The sequence below is a fragment of the Phyllopteryx taeniolatus genome, chromosome 18, assembly GCF_024500385.1.
Source record: "Phyllopteryx taeniolatus isolate TA_2022b chromosome 18, UOR_Ptae_1.2, whole genome shotgun sequence".
In the NCBI taxonomy this organism is placed as follows: domain Eukaryota; kingdom Metazoa; phylum Chordata; class Actinopteri; order Syngnathiformes; family Syngnathidae; genus Phyllopteryx; species Phyllopteryx taeniolatus.
This window is the reverse complement of record NC_084519.1, coordinates 5,549,066-5,566,652: the sequence shown is the minus strand read 5'-3', so window position 1 is coordinate 5,566,652 and position 17,587 is coordinate 5,549,066. Positions and strand designations below refer to the sequence as shown.

General features: G+C 41.4%; 3 protein-coding genes across 3 annotated transcripts; all 3 read left to right on the top strand.

Annotated features, from left to right (window-relative positions):
- Nucleotides 1–2,669: 2,669 nt before the first annotated feature.
- psmc1b (proteasome 26S subunit, ATPase 1b) lies at nucleotides 2,670–8,601 on the top strand. Its single transcript, XM_061754497.1, has 11 exons — nucleotides 2,670–2,770; nucleotides 3,248–3,301; nucleotides 3,731–3,827; nucleotides 4,167–4,291; nucleotides 4,928–5,113; nucleotides 5,204–5,332; nucleotides 6,170–6,266; nucleotides 7,163–7,352; nucleotides 7,428–7,579; nucleotides 7,761–7,915; nucleotides 8,269–8,601. Exons 1-11 carry the CDS (start codon nucleotides 2,768–2,770, stop codon nucleotides 8,401–8,403), a joined length of 1,323 nt encoding a protein of 440 aa, XP_061610481.1. The 5' UTR covers nucleotides 2,670–2,767; the 3' UTR covers nucleotides 8,404–8,601.
- Nucleotides 8,602–10,074: 1,473 nt separating this feature from the next.
- LOC133468504 (coxsackievirus and adenovirus receptor homolog) lies at nucleotides 10,075–11,631 on the top strand. The gene is made up of 2 exons (XM_061754498.1): nucleotides 10,075–10,268; nucleotides 10,552–11,631. Exon 2 carries the CDS (start codon nucleotides 10,558–10,560, stop codon nucleotides 11,425–11,427), a length of 870 nt encoding a protein of 289 aa, XP_061610482.1. The 5' UTR covers nucleotides 10,075–10,268; nucleotides 10,552–10,557; the 3' UTR covers nucleotides 11,428–11,631.
- A 3,120-nt stretch (nucleotides 11,632–14,751) lies between these two features.
- On the top strand, nucleotides 14,752–16,203 carry LOC133468572 (coxsackievirus and adenovirus receptor homolog). Its single transcript, XM_061754642.1, has 2 exons — nucleotides 14,752–14,898; nucleotides 15,185–16,203. Exon 2 carries the CDS (start codon nucleotides 15,201–15,203, stop codon nucleotides 15,675–15,677), a length of 477 nt encoding a protein of 158 aa, XP_061610626.1. The 5' UTR covers nucleotides 14,752–14,898; nucleotides 15,185–15,200; the 3' UTR covers nucleotides 15,678–16,203.
- Nucleotides 16,204–17,587: the final 1,384 nt, after the last annotated feature.

The following is a 17,587-nucleotide window of genomic DNA, read 5'->3' as shown; positions in this document are numbered from 1 at the left end:
AAAATTAACTCTACATTTGGATTACAAAGATGTCAAATATATGTATCTTTTTGTAGGAAAATCAGGGTTTGCCTGATGAAAATGCAATTCCTCCGCGCAATTGAATTGTCAGGAAAAAAAAATTGCTGCCGACCACGGCCCTCGATCATTAATCGATTGATGATTTTGGGTGCAGCAAAATCAAGCACTGCACACAACAAAACTGAACAAAATGAACAAAATGAACATCAGTGTGGACTATATCCATGCTATCAATAGAATGTTGTGACATTTCTCTGAACAACAGTGGTCCCTCCCCGTTGTGATGACCTCGTGAGCAACTCTTCCGGACACTCAGCGGTGTCATCTGTCTTTAAATTTACATCAGTGAAACTATTTCTCAGAACATTCACAACAGGTTCAGATTACAGTCAAATTATCAGAAATCAGTTGCAGTGTTGTTGCACTGTTGATGGTTGTACAGGCACTACACACAACACTGAACAGTAACGTGAGCCAACCCTTCGAACACCCTATATTTCCAGACAGTCTGAGTTAACAATTTACTATATATTAGTTTGTTCTTCTTTGCCACACTTAGGGCTCATTATTCACATGATTCAGATGAAAATGAATCCATAGTTTGTCTTCTAGTTTAAGGGATAATCAGAGGACTGATTAGACAGGCAGCGGCATGCACATCTTGTTCCTCTTGTCTATGTTTTTTTTTTGTCTGTTGGAATGATTTCATTAGTGTTGTAACTCCGTGTTTTTCCTGCCTTGCTTGTCCGGACCCCTCTAATAGAAGAGGTTTTAATCTCAATGATGCTCATCTGCTTCAATAAACAATTGGATTTGATTCTGATTGAAAAGCGGTTTAAATAAACTCGGACATGCTACTGTTTTCATTCCACATAGTACAACATATACTTCCAAACGCCATCATGATGGTGATGACAAATTCAAGAAACCTGATTGAACGCTACATTACACATTTCACAGTTGATCTTTCTACAGAAGACAATTGAATATATCTGAAACATATCATGTTTGAGGAGTGGAAAAATTGTATACCTGACTTTGGACAGTAGGTACTGGTAGCATTAGTTTGCATAACTGGCTCTATAATTACACAGACGTGTAATTGACTGAATAAACAGTCGGAGCGCTGTATATTTAGCTCATTAACTGTAATGACATAATTAGGGTGGCTGCAGTGGACTGTTAGTGCTGGGGACATACTTATTGAATTATCATCCGTGTGAAAGATATGAAAGAGAGCCTGTGGGGGTGGGTAGCGTGTGGGAGAATAGCAAGAAAACTATGCATCCATCCATCCATTTTCTGTACCGCGTCTCCTCAATTTACTTTTTTTTTTTTTTTTTTTTGACAAAGTCTCATTTCACTGTGTACATACACCGATTCTGAAACACTGAACATTTGTCAAGGAAAAGACAGACTGTGGCTTTCACGAATGAACAGAGCTGAACACTCTATTGAAGGTAAGCTGTAACGTTTGTTGTAGGTAAGCTTTCACGTTTAGAAAAGTTAGAAAACACGTTACATGCTGTACATACAATATACATCCTTCCATTTTCTGTACCGATCACGATATCCTTTTTTAATGTTTATATTTGTTTTAGCACTCTTGAGTAACACAGTTTTACAACATATATGTCTCACGTTGACTATGGGTTGACTGTCGCTGTGGTATTATATGCAACGTAAATACACGATGGAAATGTAGGCTTCTTTGACTATCGGCCGGAATGGCAGCTGACTTTCTCCATAACTCCTGGCTAGCCTTGAGGCTAATGTTAGACAAAGTCATTGATTGCTGTTTTAGCTAAAGTAAGCCAAGTTGTACGCTACTGCGGGTCATTAAGTGCAACTGTCTCGGTTTAATTTATGCTATTTCCATTGGGCGGTAGTTGTTTCATTGTGTTGTCTTTGCCACTGCATCCAATGTTTCATAATACTGTCAACTTTTTAGCCCTCATTTTAGCACAGATTAGGAAATTTATAAAATAGCCGATACTATGGTTGTACAGAAAAAAAAACGACCAAATGAAAATGAACACAAGTTGTGTCTCCTACTATTTTTGTTTCAAACCAAGTTTATCCTCCCAATCTCGACCTCCAACATGGCGGCCAAATACAAATCACGTGATCAAATTTAATTGAACATTTTCACATTTCAATTGTCCGAAAATTAATATTTACAAACTATGTGAGTGACTGGTTAGCAAATCCACCTCGCAGTTCTTGAGGTCCTGGGTTCAAATCCGGCCTTCCTGTGTTGCATTTTGCATGTTCTCCCCGTACCAAAGGCGCCTTGGAGAAGGCAACAACATAACCGCAACTCTAGTGAGGATAGGCTGTTCAAGAATGGATGGATTTATAATTAAACATTTATCTTTGTTCAGCTATCTAAACCAGAGATGTATAGTGGCAGGCAGAACAATTCAATTATCTTCCCTGGCAGAAGGTACAATAAACCTATGTATCCACCTGCTGCCATTCATTCAGCAGAATAGGTCATTGCCTCCTTTGAGTATATCAGCTTTGTGTTCAATAAATAAGAAGAGACTTGAATCCAATTCAAACCAGTGCACATCTGTCGGTCTTCTTTTTTTTTTTTTAATGAAGGCTTGCAACTACATACTGGAGTGTGACCCACTTCCCAAACACAGGGTGGCGGTAAAGCGCCGATGCGTGATGTGACGGGCGACTGAAAACAACGAGATGAAGCCAGCGTCGTGACGTCACTCCAAAGCGACGAGAAACGATGGTAAGTGAGCAAGCAATTTTCTCTGTCTCGGAATTTTTTCCATGCATGGACATTTTATTACTTTCCGTCGTACAACCACCACACCTCATACATTAAGGTATTAAAGTATTGTTTTCACTTAATGGCTTCGTTTCGTTATATCCAAAACGAGTACCACATTCAGCCTTTCTTTAGCCGATGGCTAGCTTTTCCTTTGCTGTTATCTTCTTGTCATTGATGTCGCTTCTCAAATGTTATTTAAAGACACCGCGTAAAGTCGAGACATTTGATTATATACGCGAGCGGAGTTCCCTATAGGAGTGTTTTCTTCTGCATTACCCGTGGTTTTTATGTTTTACTAACACAGCTGATATGTGGGCCAGGCGAGCTAAACGTACCGGGCGCTTGCGCTGTCATTTGGAAGATGTAATTACCGGTACATTATTTACATGCATGACTGTCTTGACACTTGTGCTAAACAACGTGCGACTATTCAAGGGTCAAAGCCAGAGCGGCGGCCACGGTCCAGGGGGAGGCAAGAAGGATGACAAGGTAAGATTGGCATAGCAAGTTTAAGCTATTGCTAACCTGTTTTGTTATGTTCGTTTTTTTGTTTTGTTTGTTTTTTAACTCAACAATGCTTGATCTACTGACATATTTTATATCATGTTGTTAACTTATTTGTTTTTATATTTCTTCTCACATTGTAGCTACCAGTTAGGTTGATTTAGAATATTAATTCCGGTTTATTTTTTCCCATGTTACATACCGTTGGTCCTTGGTTTACAAGAGAGTTCATACAAATTTTAATTTGTCTTCTTGTGCCGTATAACAATGTATTTTTATACTGCTGTGCTATTTAATTGCGATAGCACAATTTATTTGTTCCCATTCAACTTGATAAGTGTTTTAACGTTAACTGTAAAAGCCTTGGTTGAGATGCTCAGTAACAATTGGTAAGAATGTTCCACTTTTTTTCAGGATAAGAAAAAGAAGTATGAGCCCCCAATTCCCACCAGAGTTGGGAAGAAAAAGAAGAAGACAAAAGGACCAGATGCTGCCAGTAAACTACCGTTGGGTAAGTACATTTTAAAAAGCACACAATTAAGAATTTGTGAATCTCAAGCCTGTAAAATATTCTTATTTATCCAGGTCATTCTTTCTCAGGGCATTGAATTGTCCAGTTGCAGTCGATTCAATGCCCTGAGAATTGGTTAACACAAGTGTTTTTTTTTTTACTTTTTTTTTTTGTTTTGTTTTTTTAAATGACGATGATGGTATTAGACCTGTGGTTGAGTTTTTTTTTGTTTTTTTTTGGGGGGGGGGGGGGGGGGTAAGTTTAGGATTACTAGACTTTTATGTCCATGGGAAAAAAATATAGTGTTTTTATGAAATTGATGTTAATTGATGTTTTCAGTCACCCCTCATACTCAGTGCCGCCTGAAGCTGCTGAAGCAGGAGCGGATTAAGGACTACCTCCTAATGGAGGAGGAGTTCATTAGAAACCAGGAACAGATGAAACCACTGGAAGAAAAACAGGAGGTCAGTCTTAATGACTAAATTAAATGTATAGGTATTCTATTTTATGTGCAGTGTGGTGGCCTAAAGCTTGGCACGTCCTCACAGTTCTAAGGTTCGGGGTTTGAGTCTTGGCTCCAGGCTTCGTCCTGCATGGTATTTGCATGTTCTCCCTGTGCTTGCATGGGTTTTCTCTGGATACTCAGGGTTCTTTCAACATTCCAAAGACATGCATGTTACGTTAAGTGAAGACTCCAAATTGTCCATTGGTGTGAATGGTTTTTAGTCTATACAGGGTGGGGCAAAATTAAGCTTACTTTTGGCCCACCCTGTATTTGCCCTGTAATGAACTGCCGGCCAGTCCAGGCTGTATGCTGCCTCTCGCCAGTCATCCCTGATAGACTCCCAAGCTGCGACCCTAATGAGAAAAATCATGTTTGAACAACGATTGCTGTACAAAATATGCATACAGGTATCACATGGTATTGTTTGTCATTTCACCAACAAACCCCAGAATGGAGGGGGGGCAAAAACATCAAGTTCTCCCTGAATTTTCAAACATGAAAATTTGAATGGGTTGACAAGCTGTTTAGCAGAAGTTAATATGAGAGGGTATCTTGTGCTCCGCTTCTAATATAAAATATAGTATTTGCGTCATAGGAGGAGAGGTCCAAGGTGGATGACCTGCGAGGGACCCCCATGTCTGTGGGCACTCTGGAAGAGATCATTGATGATAACCATGCCATTGTGTCCACCTCAGTTGGCTCAGAGCATTACGTCAGCATCTTGTCCTTCGTAGATAAAGATTTGCTGGAGCCAGGCTGCTCAGTCCTGCTCAACCATAAGGTAATGTTCAGTGATGCTCCCGCAGTCCTCATTCATTATCGTCATACATTTAAAAAAAGATTGGTATTCATCTCGTTGTTGATCCTTCAGGTTCATGCAGTGATTGGGGTGCTGATGGATGACACTGATCCTTTGGTGACTGTGATGAAAGTGGAGAAAGCCCCCCAAGAGACCTATGCTGACATCGGGGGACTGGACAATCAGATCCAGGAGATCAAGGTATAAATGTCTGTCAGAGAGGGCGGAGGTTATATGTAAAAAATATATATATATATTCGCAAACAAATCAGTTTTGAGCAGATATGTCTGTTCAAAAACTGCCCCAGTTCACAAAGTCACAGCATCCGCGTAGGACACTCACCTATGCTTTCTCTCAAACAGTGTAAAGCAAGTTGTTCGCGCCTTGCGACACGTATTTCACATAGAGGTAGTTTATCTTTTTTGCTGTTGTTCTAAATTAGGCTGTCGGTGTTACTCCCCAAATAAGTAAAAATTAGAGTGCTAATAGGAACCCAAATGCTATTTTTGTGTGGGGGGGGATAATAGCTAAAGATGAGAATGGTGGTCATGTTTCTTATTTCGCTATGCAGTTTGATTTGGCGAAATCTACCATCTTTTGGGGTTGGGTGCCTCGGTGGGAAGTTCCCGCTCGACTCCTGGGCAGCTCTGTGCTATTAAGAACCAAGAGCCAATAAAAGATAAATTTATTTCTATAGTTCTTTTAAACTGAACTCATACAAACAAGCTAAACATAATGGACCGGCTTAAGTCTATTTCCATTCATTTTAATGGAAAAATTTAATTTGGTTCGCAAACAGATCTCAGTACGATTGCAGTGTGTTTTGCACCACTGCATTAAACAACCACAATAATGAATAGTGTTAAATCAGTATACATATATATATTACGATGGCTTCTGAAATGAAATGCTGATAGCTACGTGTTTGAATGTGTACGGATATGATGGTTACATTTACTCCATGGCTGATGTTTTTTTTTGTTTTGTTTAGTTTTATGGAGGCTGAATGTGTGGTTGGTTGTGTTGTGATCTTTCAGGAGTCAGTGGAGCTGCCGCTCACACATCCAGAGTATTATGAAGAAATGGGCATCAAGCCCCCCAAAGGTGTCATCCTCTATGGACCACCTGGCACGGGTGAGGATAATGTAGTATACACCAGCGATTCTTCACAACCAGGGTGTCTCAGGAAATGATCCAAAGATAAGTTGTTCTATTAGACATGGCTTTGGCGCCTTCTTGTGGCATCTTGCTGCCAAGGCACTATGGTGAAGTGGCACATTTTGACCGAGACAAGGTTTGTATGTCAGGGAAGGGCTAAGTTAAGCTTAATGTTATCATTAGCAGTTACGAGAGTTTTCACAGTGTGTACATGCGAAGAGTTGCATGTCAAAAATCAAATAATCTGCAAGCCATCTCAAATCATGGTGTGTTCTTTTTATGGTTTAAACTATTTATGTAGACAGTATTCGATCTTTTGGGGGGGTGGCTGATAATTGGTCTATTTGGTATAATGGCATTTTTAGTCTTTAGTCCCTTAACAGGTTACACTATAAATACACCATAATCAATCCCAAAAGGCTTTGCTGAAACTTAATTTTAACACAATCTCACAAATGCACGTTACACTTTTCATGCACTGCCATTGACGGCTGTTGAATTCAAATATTCATGTTAACATTGAGGACTGGCAGTGAATAAGTTAAAACTGAAGCGATCTGCTGAATTTAGTGAGGAGGGGACCATCTTTCATTTGAACAGTACTGTGCAGTGAGCCCTTACTATTAGCGAAGGTTAGGGACCAAGACCCACTGCTAATAGCAACAAAAATTGAACAATTGACAGGCCCACTAAAAATTATTATAATTGCCTTTTTGAAAAGCTTAAACCCCAAATATACCACAAACTATTCTCCTAAAGCACTTTTTTTTTCTTGTTAAAGTGTGGATGTCTGGTGTGATGTATTCTGGTCATCCATGACCATTTATAGCTAGTTTAAAAAATATTTCTAATCTCTAATCTTTGCTCACCAGGTAAGACACTGCTGGCCAAGGCTGTAGCCAATCAGACATCTGCCACCTTCCTGCGTGTGGTGGGCTCCGAGCTCATCCAGAAGTACTTGGGAGACGGGCCTAAGCTGGTACGAGAGCTCTTCAGGGTGGCGGAAGAACACGCGCCTTCCATCGTCTTCATCGATGAGATTGACGCCATCGGGACCAAGAGGTGCAAAGATGTTCCTTTTGCAACCACCACTCAGGACACAATGGCGGTGATATGATGTGTGTGTGTCTCACACAGGTATGACTCTAATTCTGGTGGTGAGAGGGAGATCCAGAGGACCATGCTGGAGCTACTCAACCAGCTGGACGGCTTCGACTCGAGGGGTGACGTCAAAGTTATCATGGCCACCAATCGGATAGAAACTCTGGATCCAGCCCTCATCAGACCTGGTCAGTATGACTGATGTAAATAAAGGGCACTTGAGAAGAGACATAATGTGCATGTTTCACAATTTAAATCTGTGACATTTCTCATAATGTGTCCCCTTTAAGTGAGCGCTATTCCCACTGGTTTATTCAATAAAGAAAATGTTTATCAGCGCTTCTTGTCTTATTTTTATGTCTTCCTCAGGGAGAATCGACCGAAAAATTGAGTTTCCTCTGCCAGACGAGAAGACCAAAAGAAGAATCTTCCAGATTCATACGAGCCGCATGACAGTAGCTGACGATGTCACCCTCGACGACCTCATTCTGGCGAAAGACGATCTATCGGGGGCAGACATTAAGGTAGGATAAATGAAGACAGCAGTCAGAGAACAATTTTCAGTTATGATTGACAATTTTAGAGGAATTTATTTTACCAGTATGTTTATTGTGCTTCTAGTTTGTAACAGATCTTAGTGTGATGCGATGCTCTTCTGCAAAGCACAATTTCAAACTTTGGTAAATGAGTACCTATCGCATTGTCAATTAAAACTAAGCATTATAATCTTTTTTAAGACAGAATTTGAGGCTCCCCTGATACAACTGAATAATATACTCGATGTACTTGCCTGCTGTGTATTAATAACTGCTGTGATCTTTGCTACGGTTTGTTTTTCTATGCTTTTGTCTTCATCTACTCTCCTTGTGTGTTGCAGGCCATCTGCACAGAGGCAGGCCTTATGGCGCTGCGGGAACGCCGCATGAAGGTCACCAATGAGGACTTCAAGAAGTCCAAGGAAAACGTCTTGTACAAGAAGCAGGAAGGCACACCGGAGGGGCTTTACCTCTAACCTCCAAACCTTTCCGTTTCTTCCCACCCCGCCTTTATACATCGTCACCGTGTGAAACAGAGGGGGCATCAACTGAGTTGTTCATCTCCCCAGAGAGAATTTTGTTATATTTTGTGCATGTCATGTCTTGCTTATCTCTGCTCTTTTTAGGTTACATGATTAAGATATTACTAAAAAAATAAACGGAATATCTTTAAACCATGTGGCTTTATTATATCTCCTATTTAAAACCTCTTTTGCCTTATGCGTTAGATTGCTGTGCAAGACAATCTGCAGAGGATTTCTCAAGAGAATAAATAGCAATGTTCTACACTTCACCAGAGTCAAAGAACTAAGTCCTGTCCTGACAGAGAGCTCTGTAAAAAAAGAGATTTATTTTTTTTTTTTAAAGCAAATATCCAATAAAACAAGTGCAAGTCTCATTTAAATCTGCTGTTGTATTTTAATCAGCAGTTAAATGATTACAGGGTGGATAAGTAAATCCAGCTAAGCTGACATCTGTCACACAGCATAACAGCAGCAACTGATTTAATTCCTCTTGATGTGTAGCCACACGCATCACTGTACTCAGCAGAAAGAGCTGCTGGGTCCCATGCAGCAAGCATCCGAGAAGCACTTGCAAAACACTTTCCGTATTAAATCCGGCGTTTCAACTGCACCCTCACACGTCGCAGCACATTTAGCAAATGGAAGAGGAAAAGAACCCATTGAACACAGTTCAGATGGACGTGTGCTCTAATGAAGCAGCTGCCCTGACAACTCCAGGAAACAGTTGGATTCTACCACAGCGCCTTGTTTTTCAGTATTAAAACACAGAATGGGGTTGTAAATAAGAAGACAAGGCTGACTGTGGTGTTGGAATCATTTGACATGTCACATCCGCATTATTTTTCACCCATGATGTATGCAGATTGTGCTCCGCTTATTAGTTTTGAGGGCAATTTAAAATAATTTTACTCACTGGCCCGAGATGAGATCCCATACAAGAGCTGTAATATTGCTATTAAATTATACGGTATATCGTTTTCCATTTCAAAGAAAAAGCAATACATATACTTTGTAAAAGGCAGATCTTTCTTCGTTTGTTTGTTTTGGATATCAGGCAAGTGTGCAAGTGTATCTCATGTTGTCTGGTGAGTGCACTCAATCCCTTGCAAATAAACTGCACTGTTGATTAGTGCACATGCAAATATACAATAGGAATTTAGTTGCCCATTTGTTACAAAAAAAAAACCCAACAAAGTGGTATTGCGTGTAGTTGACAGTGTATTGCACACAGCTTTATTCTCACACATACCCAGAATGCACACTTTTTAGTCTGTAGTTGTTGCTGCGTGTCCACTATCACTTTACCGGCTCGAGGCACGATGTACATTGGACATATTCTTTCATTTAATTTCGTTCGTGGAAAAGCACTGCTGGTTGTTTTAGGCTCGTTATTTATCACTTTCTCGACTCAGTCCTCACAACTAGTTGTGTCGACAGTCTATCGTTAAGTTTACGTCCGTGAAACCAACACCCATACAACTCTACCTCTGGACTGGCTGTTTTTTAGTTATTATTTTCTGTCGCTTCATTTTGTCAATTGTCAACAGTAAATACGAATGACACAAATAACAAGAGCAACGTGGCACTCTCCTTTGTGATGCGAAGCCGTGACGTTACGTCAAATAGAATATATACGTCATCATCTTTAAACTCTTTGATGACTTTATCTCATCGCTGCTATAAAAGTTCTGCGCTTCACTGTGAATTCATACCAAGACCAAGAAAGACTTTGCGTGTGTTGCCTTCGTTGCATTGCGACTTCCTTCCTTCCTTCCTTCCTTCCTTCCTTCCTTCCTTCTGAGCAGAAACCTGAGCAGGTAATCCTGACCTTATTTATTCAAATAGATTTGATTCTTCTGTGTTTATGTATGTGTATCATGTTTCCACACGAGATGTGTACACGTGTAACGGAGAAAAAAAAATGTCAAGTGTATGTTTTTATTTGACAGTGTAAACGTTGCTGATTGTTAACTTTTATTAGATATTGATGTTAGTGTGTTTGTGTTAGTATTTGCCGTGGAAACATTGGTGATTGTTAACTTTTAAACTTGTAACAATGCCAAAACAAGTTATGAATGTCAGTGTTTGTGTTTGTACAAGGTGACAATGCGGTGCCTCCTTTGGCCGTTTGCCCTCCTGGGAGCGCTTTGCAGCAGTGGTCCGGCGAGCGCTCTGGAGATCGGCGTGAACGGCGAGCACTACCACGCCGCCAGGGGGTCAAATGTCCAGCTGGCCTGCCCGTACACTCACACCGTGACCACCACGCAGTACACAGAGATCATGTGGAGTATTGTGTCCGGACCAGAAGAGAGGCACGTCATTTGGTTCACCGACGGCCACTTGTATCCTGATCTGGACAAAGCACTGGAGGGCAGGGTCCACTTCACATCGTTCGATCCCCACAACGGAGACGCTTCCATCATCATCAGAGACCTTCGTCTCTCAGACTCCGGGACGTACCGGTGCTTCGTGAAGAAGTTACCGGAACTGGACCTTAAGAGCGTGGAGCTGACTGTCATGGAGGCGCCCGGTAGGCCTCAGTGCAGTGTGGACGGGGAACTTGCGGGAGGCGACGACGTGACGCTGAAATGCAAATCCTCGCACGGCAGCCACCCTCTGAGGTACACCTGGGCCAAGACCAGCGGAAACCAGGTCTTGCCTGCTAATGCCGTCGTTGACACCGTGGGAGGCACCTTGCGTGTGGACAACACCAGCGAGCGGGACTGCGGGCACTATCGTTGCACGGCGGACAGCATGGTGGACACCCAACACTGCGAGCTTGTCCTCAAGTGTCCGCCGCTGTCCCAACCACACACCGACGTCGACAGTCCGCAGTTGCTTTCGACCACCGCAGTCGCCTCCATTGCTATCGTCGTCACCATCAGCGTGGTCGGCCTTATCGCCATCGCCGCTGCCTTCTACTGGCACCGAAAAAAGAAGACATTATTGGAACCCAGCAACACAATAGCTATATAATAGATGCGCTTCCCGTTCCAAGCATAAAGATATCTGTTGTATTTTGGACTTTTTAGTCTTTTATTGGGTGGCACGGTGCTCGACTGGTTAGAGCGTCAGCCTCACAGTTCTGAGGACCGGGGTTCAATCCCCGGCCCCGCCCGTGTGGAATTTGCATGTTCTCCCCGTTCCTGCGTGGGTTTTCTCCGGGCACTCCGATTTCCTCCCATCCATCCATCCATCCATTTTCTGAGCCGCTTCTCCTCACTAGGGTCGCGGGCGTGCTGGAGCCTATCCCAGCTGTCATCGGGCAGGAGGCGGGGTACACCCTGAACTGGTTGCCAGCCAATCGCAGGGCACATAGGAACAAACAACCATTCGCACTCACAGTCATGCCTACGGGCAATTTAGAGTCTCCAATTCATGCATGTTTTTGGGATGTGGGAGGAAACCGGAGTACCCGGAGAAAACCCACGCAGGCACGGGGAGAACATGCAAACTCCACACAGGCGGGGCCGGGGATTGAACCCGGGTCCTCAGAACTGTGAGGCTGACGCTCTAACCAGTCGGCCACCGTGCCGCCCCGATTTCCTCCCACATCCCAAAAACATCCATGAATTGGAGACACTATATTGCCCGTAGGTGTGACTGTGAGTGCGAATGGTTGTTTGTTTGTATGTGCGCTGCGATTGGCTGGCAACCAGTTCAGAGTGGACCCTGACTCCTGCCGATGACAGCTGGGATAGGCTCCAGCACACCCGCGAGCGACCCTAGTGAGGAGAAGCGGCTCAGAAAATGGATGGGATGGATAGTCTTTATTGTAAATGTTTTAATAAAGGCTAGAAAATTGAAAGGCTGTGTAGTTCTTGTTTTATGAAAGATGCATTGTTCAGAACTTTATAAGAACTGCATGTTACTTTTCACAAGTGCTGAATCTTTTAAACATGTTCTATTTTATTTCCAAGTATAATGTCAGTTGAATTTTTTACTTTTTTTGTCTTTATGCACTTGTATATCTTTAAATAAAGCAGAGAAAATCGAAAGGCTGTACAGTACTTTTTAAAAAAAAAATTTTATGAAGGATGAATTGTTTCGAATTTTAAGGATAAGAATTTGTAACTTGGTATAAGAACAACACGTGACTGCTGTACTTAGGCTTCTATTCAAGGAGCAAGGAATTTGTAAAAAAAAAAAAAAAGATTAAAAGGGTAAACAAATATATATTTTCAAAATTAACAAAAAGCAAAATCACAATTTAGATGCAACTCCCCAATACAAAAAAAAATAAATACAAATTTGTCGCTCTCCAATATCAATGTTGGACCGTTTGATCAGTGTATATGTGTGTGCTACCGATGTAGAAAGTCCGCTCCGGGTATTAATCGGGAAGATGGAGAATTTGGATGCTTTCTGACCCTGCCTTGCATCAAGACCACGGTCGGGATCGACAGTTTCCAGAATGCAAATTCAGCGATAGAAAAAAAGCAAAAAAACAATATCCAAACGCCAATCATATTCTTATATTTTAACAGTATTATACAAGTTATCTCATATGTATCCAATCTTCTTCCAACCAAAGTTTCTCATTCAGATGACATTCATTTATATCCATCGCGACATGAACTTCAACACATTACTTACACAGTGAAACTCAGGAAAAATACATATTTGTACAAATCGTGAGAATCAGCCCACATACAACATTTTTAACTTACAATTAATCATATGGAAATAGCATTTATAAATTGCAAAACAGTAAATTCTATGGTTACAGTATCTCCGTACATTTACAGTTTACGCGAATGTTTTCTTTTGGATGAAAAAAAAGGAAAAAGGTTTTATGTTGTGTAAACACAGCCGTATTGAACACAAAATGTCCATGACACATCTGCTAACAACGTAGCATGCTAACGAGTAGACTGACAAGCCGTCAATCATATGAAACAACACAAAGCAAATCCTCCGGTCGCAGTGCTCTGGAACTTTCTTCCAACAACTTCAGACATGTACAGACTCATAATCATGAAAACAAAGCAGTATTTCTTCCTTAAAATATCAACTTACGAGTGTCTCGTTAGCATCGGATATACCTGGCGCGTGTCGATCCCAGCATGCAACACTATGCATGAAGTGTTCGCTGGTGGCTTATTTGAAGCCACATAAGCCATCTCAAAACATAGTTATCATAAAATCAGACACGAAGGCTAAAATGATTCATAATGGGGTCAAACAACAAATAGCCTAATGCAGTAGTTAGTCATCACAAATCTTAAAGTTACAAATTGATTTCTCATCTTCATGTTCATATGACCACCACGCATATTACTTTGAATTGAAGCCACAACTCCATTGTCACAATACATTTGTATTATTATACAGTGGTACAATGCCTTGCGAGGGCCCCAATTTACAAACTATTCAGAGTTAGGAGACATCGCTCGCTAGATTGTTTTGTTTTGCGAGCATAAACTTGACATACGAGTGAGCTTCAGGCATTCCACCACTTGATGGGGGGCAGCAAATTTCACAACAAAAAGTGGAAGTACCCCCCGCCCCACAAACACACACATGCAGGTATTTTTGCCCATTTTCTTTTGTCTAACCTTGGGTGCGAGCAAAATGAGTGCAGGGAATAAATGTAGGCCTCTTATGTCTATTATACCAGCCCTGAATGTTCCGTGGGGAGTTTGTGAGAGAAACCGTTCTTCAAGAAAGGGGCTCCGTGTGCTTGCTTTGAGCTTTTTATTGCAACTCCCAGTTAAAAAAGGCAAGAGGACATTTTGCAAATAACAGTGGCTGAGAAGACAGTCTGACCAGAAAGTAAGCAAATATACAATAGGAATTTTTAGTTTGCCCATTTGTTACAAAAAAAACCCCAACAAAGTGGTATTGCGTGTAGTTGACAGTGTATTGCACACAGCTTTATTCTCACACATACCCAGAATGCACACTTTTTAGTCTGTAGTTGTTGCTGCGTGTCCACTATCACTTTACCGGCCCGAGGCACGATGTACATTGGACATATTCTTTCATTTAATTTCGTTCGTGGAAAAGCACTGCTTATTTGAGTTAGACGGTTGTTTTAGGCTCGTTATTTATCACTTTCTCGACTCAGTCCTCACAACTAGTTGTGTCGACAGTCTATCGTTAAGTTTGCGTCTGTGAAACCAACACCCATACAACTCTACCTCTGGACTGGCTGTTTTTTAGTTTTTATTTTCTGTCGCTTCATTTTGTCAATTGTCAACAGTAAATACGAATGACACAAATAATAAGATCAACGTGGCACTCTCCTTTGTGATGCGAAGCCTTGACGTTACGTCAAATAGAATATATACGTCATCATCTTTAAACTCTTTGATGACTTTATCTCATCGCTGCTATAAAAGTTCTGCGCTTCACTGTGAATTCATACCAAGACCAAGAAAGACTTTGAGCGTGTTGCCTTCGTTGCAGTGCGACTTCCACCCTTCTGAGCGGAAACCTGAGCAGGTAATCCTGACTTTATTTATTCAACTAGATTTGATTGTGCTGTGTTTATGTATGTGTATCATGTTTCCACACGAGATGTGTACACGTGTAATGGGGGGAAAAAATGTCAAGTGTATGTTTTTATTTGACAGTGTAAACGTTGCTGATTGTTAACTTTTATTAGAAATTGATGTTAGTGTGTTTGTGTTAGTATTTGCCGTGGAAACATTGGTGATTGTTAACTTTTAAACTTGTAACAATGCCAAAACAAGTTATGAATGTCAGTGTTTGTGTTTGTATTTTCCAGTGTACACAAGGTGACAATGCGGTGCCTCCTTTGGCCGTTTGCCCTCCTGGGAGTGCTTTGCAGCAGTGGTCTAGAGATCAGCATGAAGTCCAACCACTACCACGCCGCCAGGGGGTCAGATGTCAAGCTGGCCTGCCCGTACACTCACACCGTGACCACCACGCAGTACACAGAGATCATGTGGAGTATTGTGTCCGGACCAGAAGAGAGGCACGTCATTTGGTTCACCGACGGCCACTTGTATCCTGATCTGGACAAAGCACTGGAGGGCAGGGTCCACTTCACATCGTTTGAGCCCCACAACGGAGACGCTTCCATCATCATCAGAGACCTTCGTCTCTCAGACTCCGGGAAGTACCGGTGCTTCGTGAAGAAGTTACCGGAACTGGACCTTAAGAGCGTGGAGCTGACGGTCATGGAGGCGCTCGGTCAGCCTCAGTGCAGTGTGGACGGGGAATTTGCGGGAGGCGACGGCGTGACGGGCGCCGGCTAGTTAGAGCGTCAGCCTCACAGTGCTGAGGACCGGGGTTCAATCCCCGGCCCCGCCTGTGTGGTGTTTGCATGTTCTCCCCGTGCCTGCGTGGGTTTTCTCCGGGCACTCCGGTTTCCTCCCACATCCCAAAAACATGCATTAATTGGAGAGACTATATTGCCCGTAGTTGTGACTGTGAGTGCGAATGATTGTTTGTATGTGCCCTGCGATTGGCTGGCAACCAGTTCAGGGTGTACCCTGCCTCCTGCCCGATGACAGCTGGGATAGGCTCCAGCACGCCCGCGACCCTAGTGAGGAGAAGCGGCTCAGAAAGTGGATGAGATGGATAGTCTTTATTGTAAATGTTTTAATAAAGGCTAGAAAATTGAAAGGCTGTGTAGTTCTTGTTTTATGAAAGATGCATTGTTCAGAACTTTATAAGAACTTCTCTTAAATGTTGTTTCCATGTATAATGTATAATGTCAGTTGAATTTTGTACTTTTTTTTCCTTTATGCACTTGTATATCTTTAAATAAAGCAGAGAAAATCGAAAGGCTGTACAGTACTTTTTATTTTTTTTTATTTTATGAAGGATGAATTGTTTCGAATTTTAAGGATAAGAATTTGTAACTTGGTATAAAGAACAACTCGTGACTGCTGTACTTAGGCTTCTATTCAAGGAGCAAGGAATGGGTAAAAAAAAAAAGATGAAAAGGGTAAAAAAATATTTATTTTCAAAATTAACAAAAAGCAAAATCACAATTCAGATGCAACTCCCCAATACAAAAAAAAATAAAAAATTAAATACAAATTTGTCCCGCTCCAATATCAATGTTGGACCGTTTGATCAGTGTATATGTGTGTGCTACCGATGTAGAATGTCTGCTCCGGGTATTAATCGGGAAGTTGGAGAATTTGGATGCTTTCTGACCTCGGGAAGTTGGAGAATTTGGATGCTTTCTGACCCTGCCTTGCATCAAGACCCTGGTCGGGATCGACACTGTTTCCAGAATGCAAATTCAGCGATAGAAAAAAAGGAAAAAACAATATCCAAACACCAATCATATTCTTATATTTTCATAGTATTATAAAAGTTATCTCATATGTATCCAATCTTCCAAAGTTTCTCGTTCAGATGACATTCATTTATATCCATCGCGACATGAACTTCAACACATTACACAGTGAAATTCAGGAAAAATACATATTTGTACAAATCGTGAGAATCAGCCCACATACAACATTTTTAACTTACCATTTATCATATGGAAATAAATGCATTTATAAACTGCAAAACTGAGTAAATTCTACAATTACAGTATCACCGTACATTTACAGTTTACGCGATGTTTTCTTTTGGATGAAAAAAAAAAAGGAAAAAGGTTTTATATTGTGTAAACACAGCCGTACTGAACGCAAAATGTCCATGACACATCTGCTAACAACGTAGCATGCTAAGGAGTAGACTGACAAGCCCTCAATCATATGAAACAACACAAAACAAATCCTCCGGTCGCAGTGCTCTGGAAATCTCTTGCAACAACTTCAGACATGTACAGACTCATAATCATAAAAACAAAGCAGTATTTCTTCCTTAAAATATCAACTTACGAGTGTCTCGTTAGCATCGGAAATACCTTGCGCGTGTAGATCCCAGCATGCAACACTCGCATCGTCGCATCGCTATGCATGAAGTGTTCGCTAGTGGCTTATTTGAAGCCACATAAGCCATCTCAAAACATAGTTATCATAAAATCAGACACGAAGGTTAAAATGATTCATAATGGGGTCAAACAACAAATAACCTAATGCAGTAGTTAGTCATCACAAATCTTAAAGTTACAAATTGATTTCTCATCTTCATGTTCATATGACCACCACGCATACTACTTTGAATTGAAGCCACAACTCCATTGTCACAATACATTTGT

Excerpts from the sequence above, each read along its gene's own strand:
- psmc1b (XM_061754497.1), top strand. Across the intron at positions 3,302-3,730 it reads GAGGCAAGAAGGATGACAAG|GATAAGAAAAAGAAGTATGA; the intron begins GTAAGATTGGCA and ends ACTTTTTTTCAG. Across the intron at positions 3,828-4,166 it reads TGCCAGTAAACTACCGTTGG|TCACCCCTCATACTCAGTGC; the intron begins GTAAGTACATTT and ends TGATGTTTTCAG.
- LOC133468572 (XM_061754642.1), top strand. The coding sequence starts at position 15,201 with ATGCGGTGCCTCCTTTGGCCGTTTGCCCTCCTGGGAGTGCTTTGCAGC.
- LOC133468504 (XM_061754498.1), top strand. The coding sequence starts at position 10,558 with ATGCGGTGCCTCCTTTGGCCGTTTGCCCTCCTGGGAGCGCTTTGCAGC.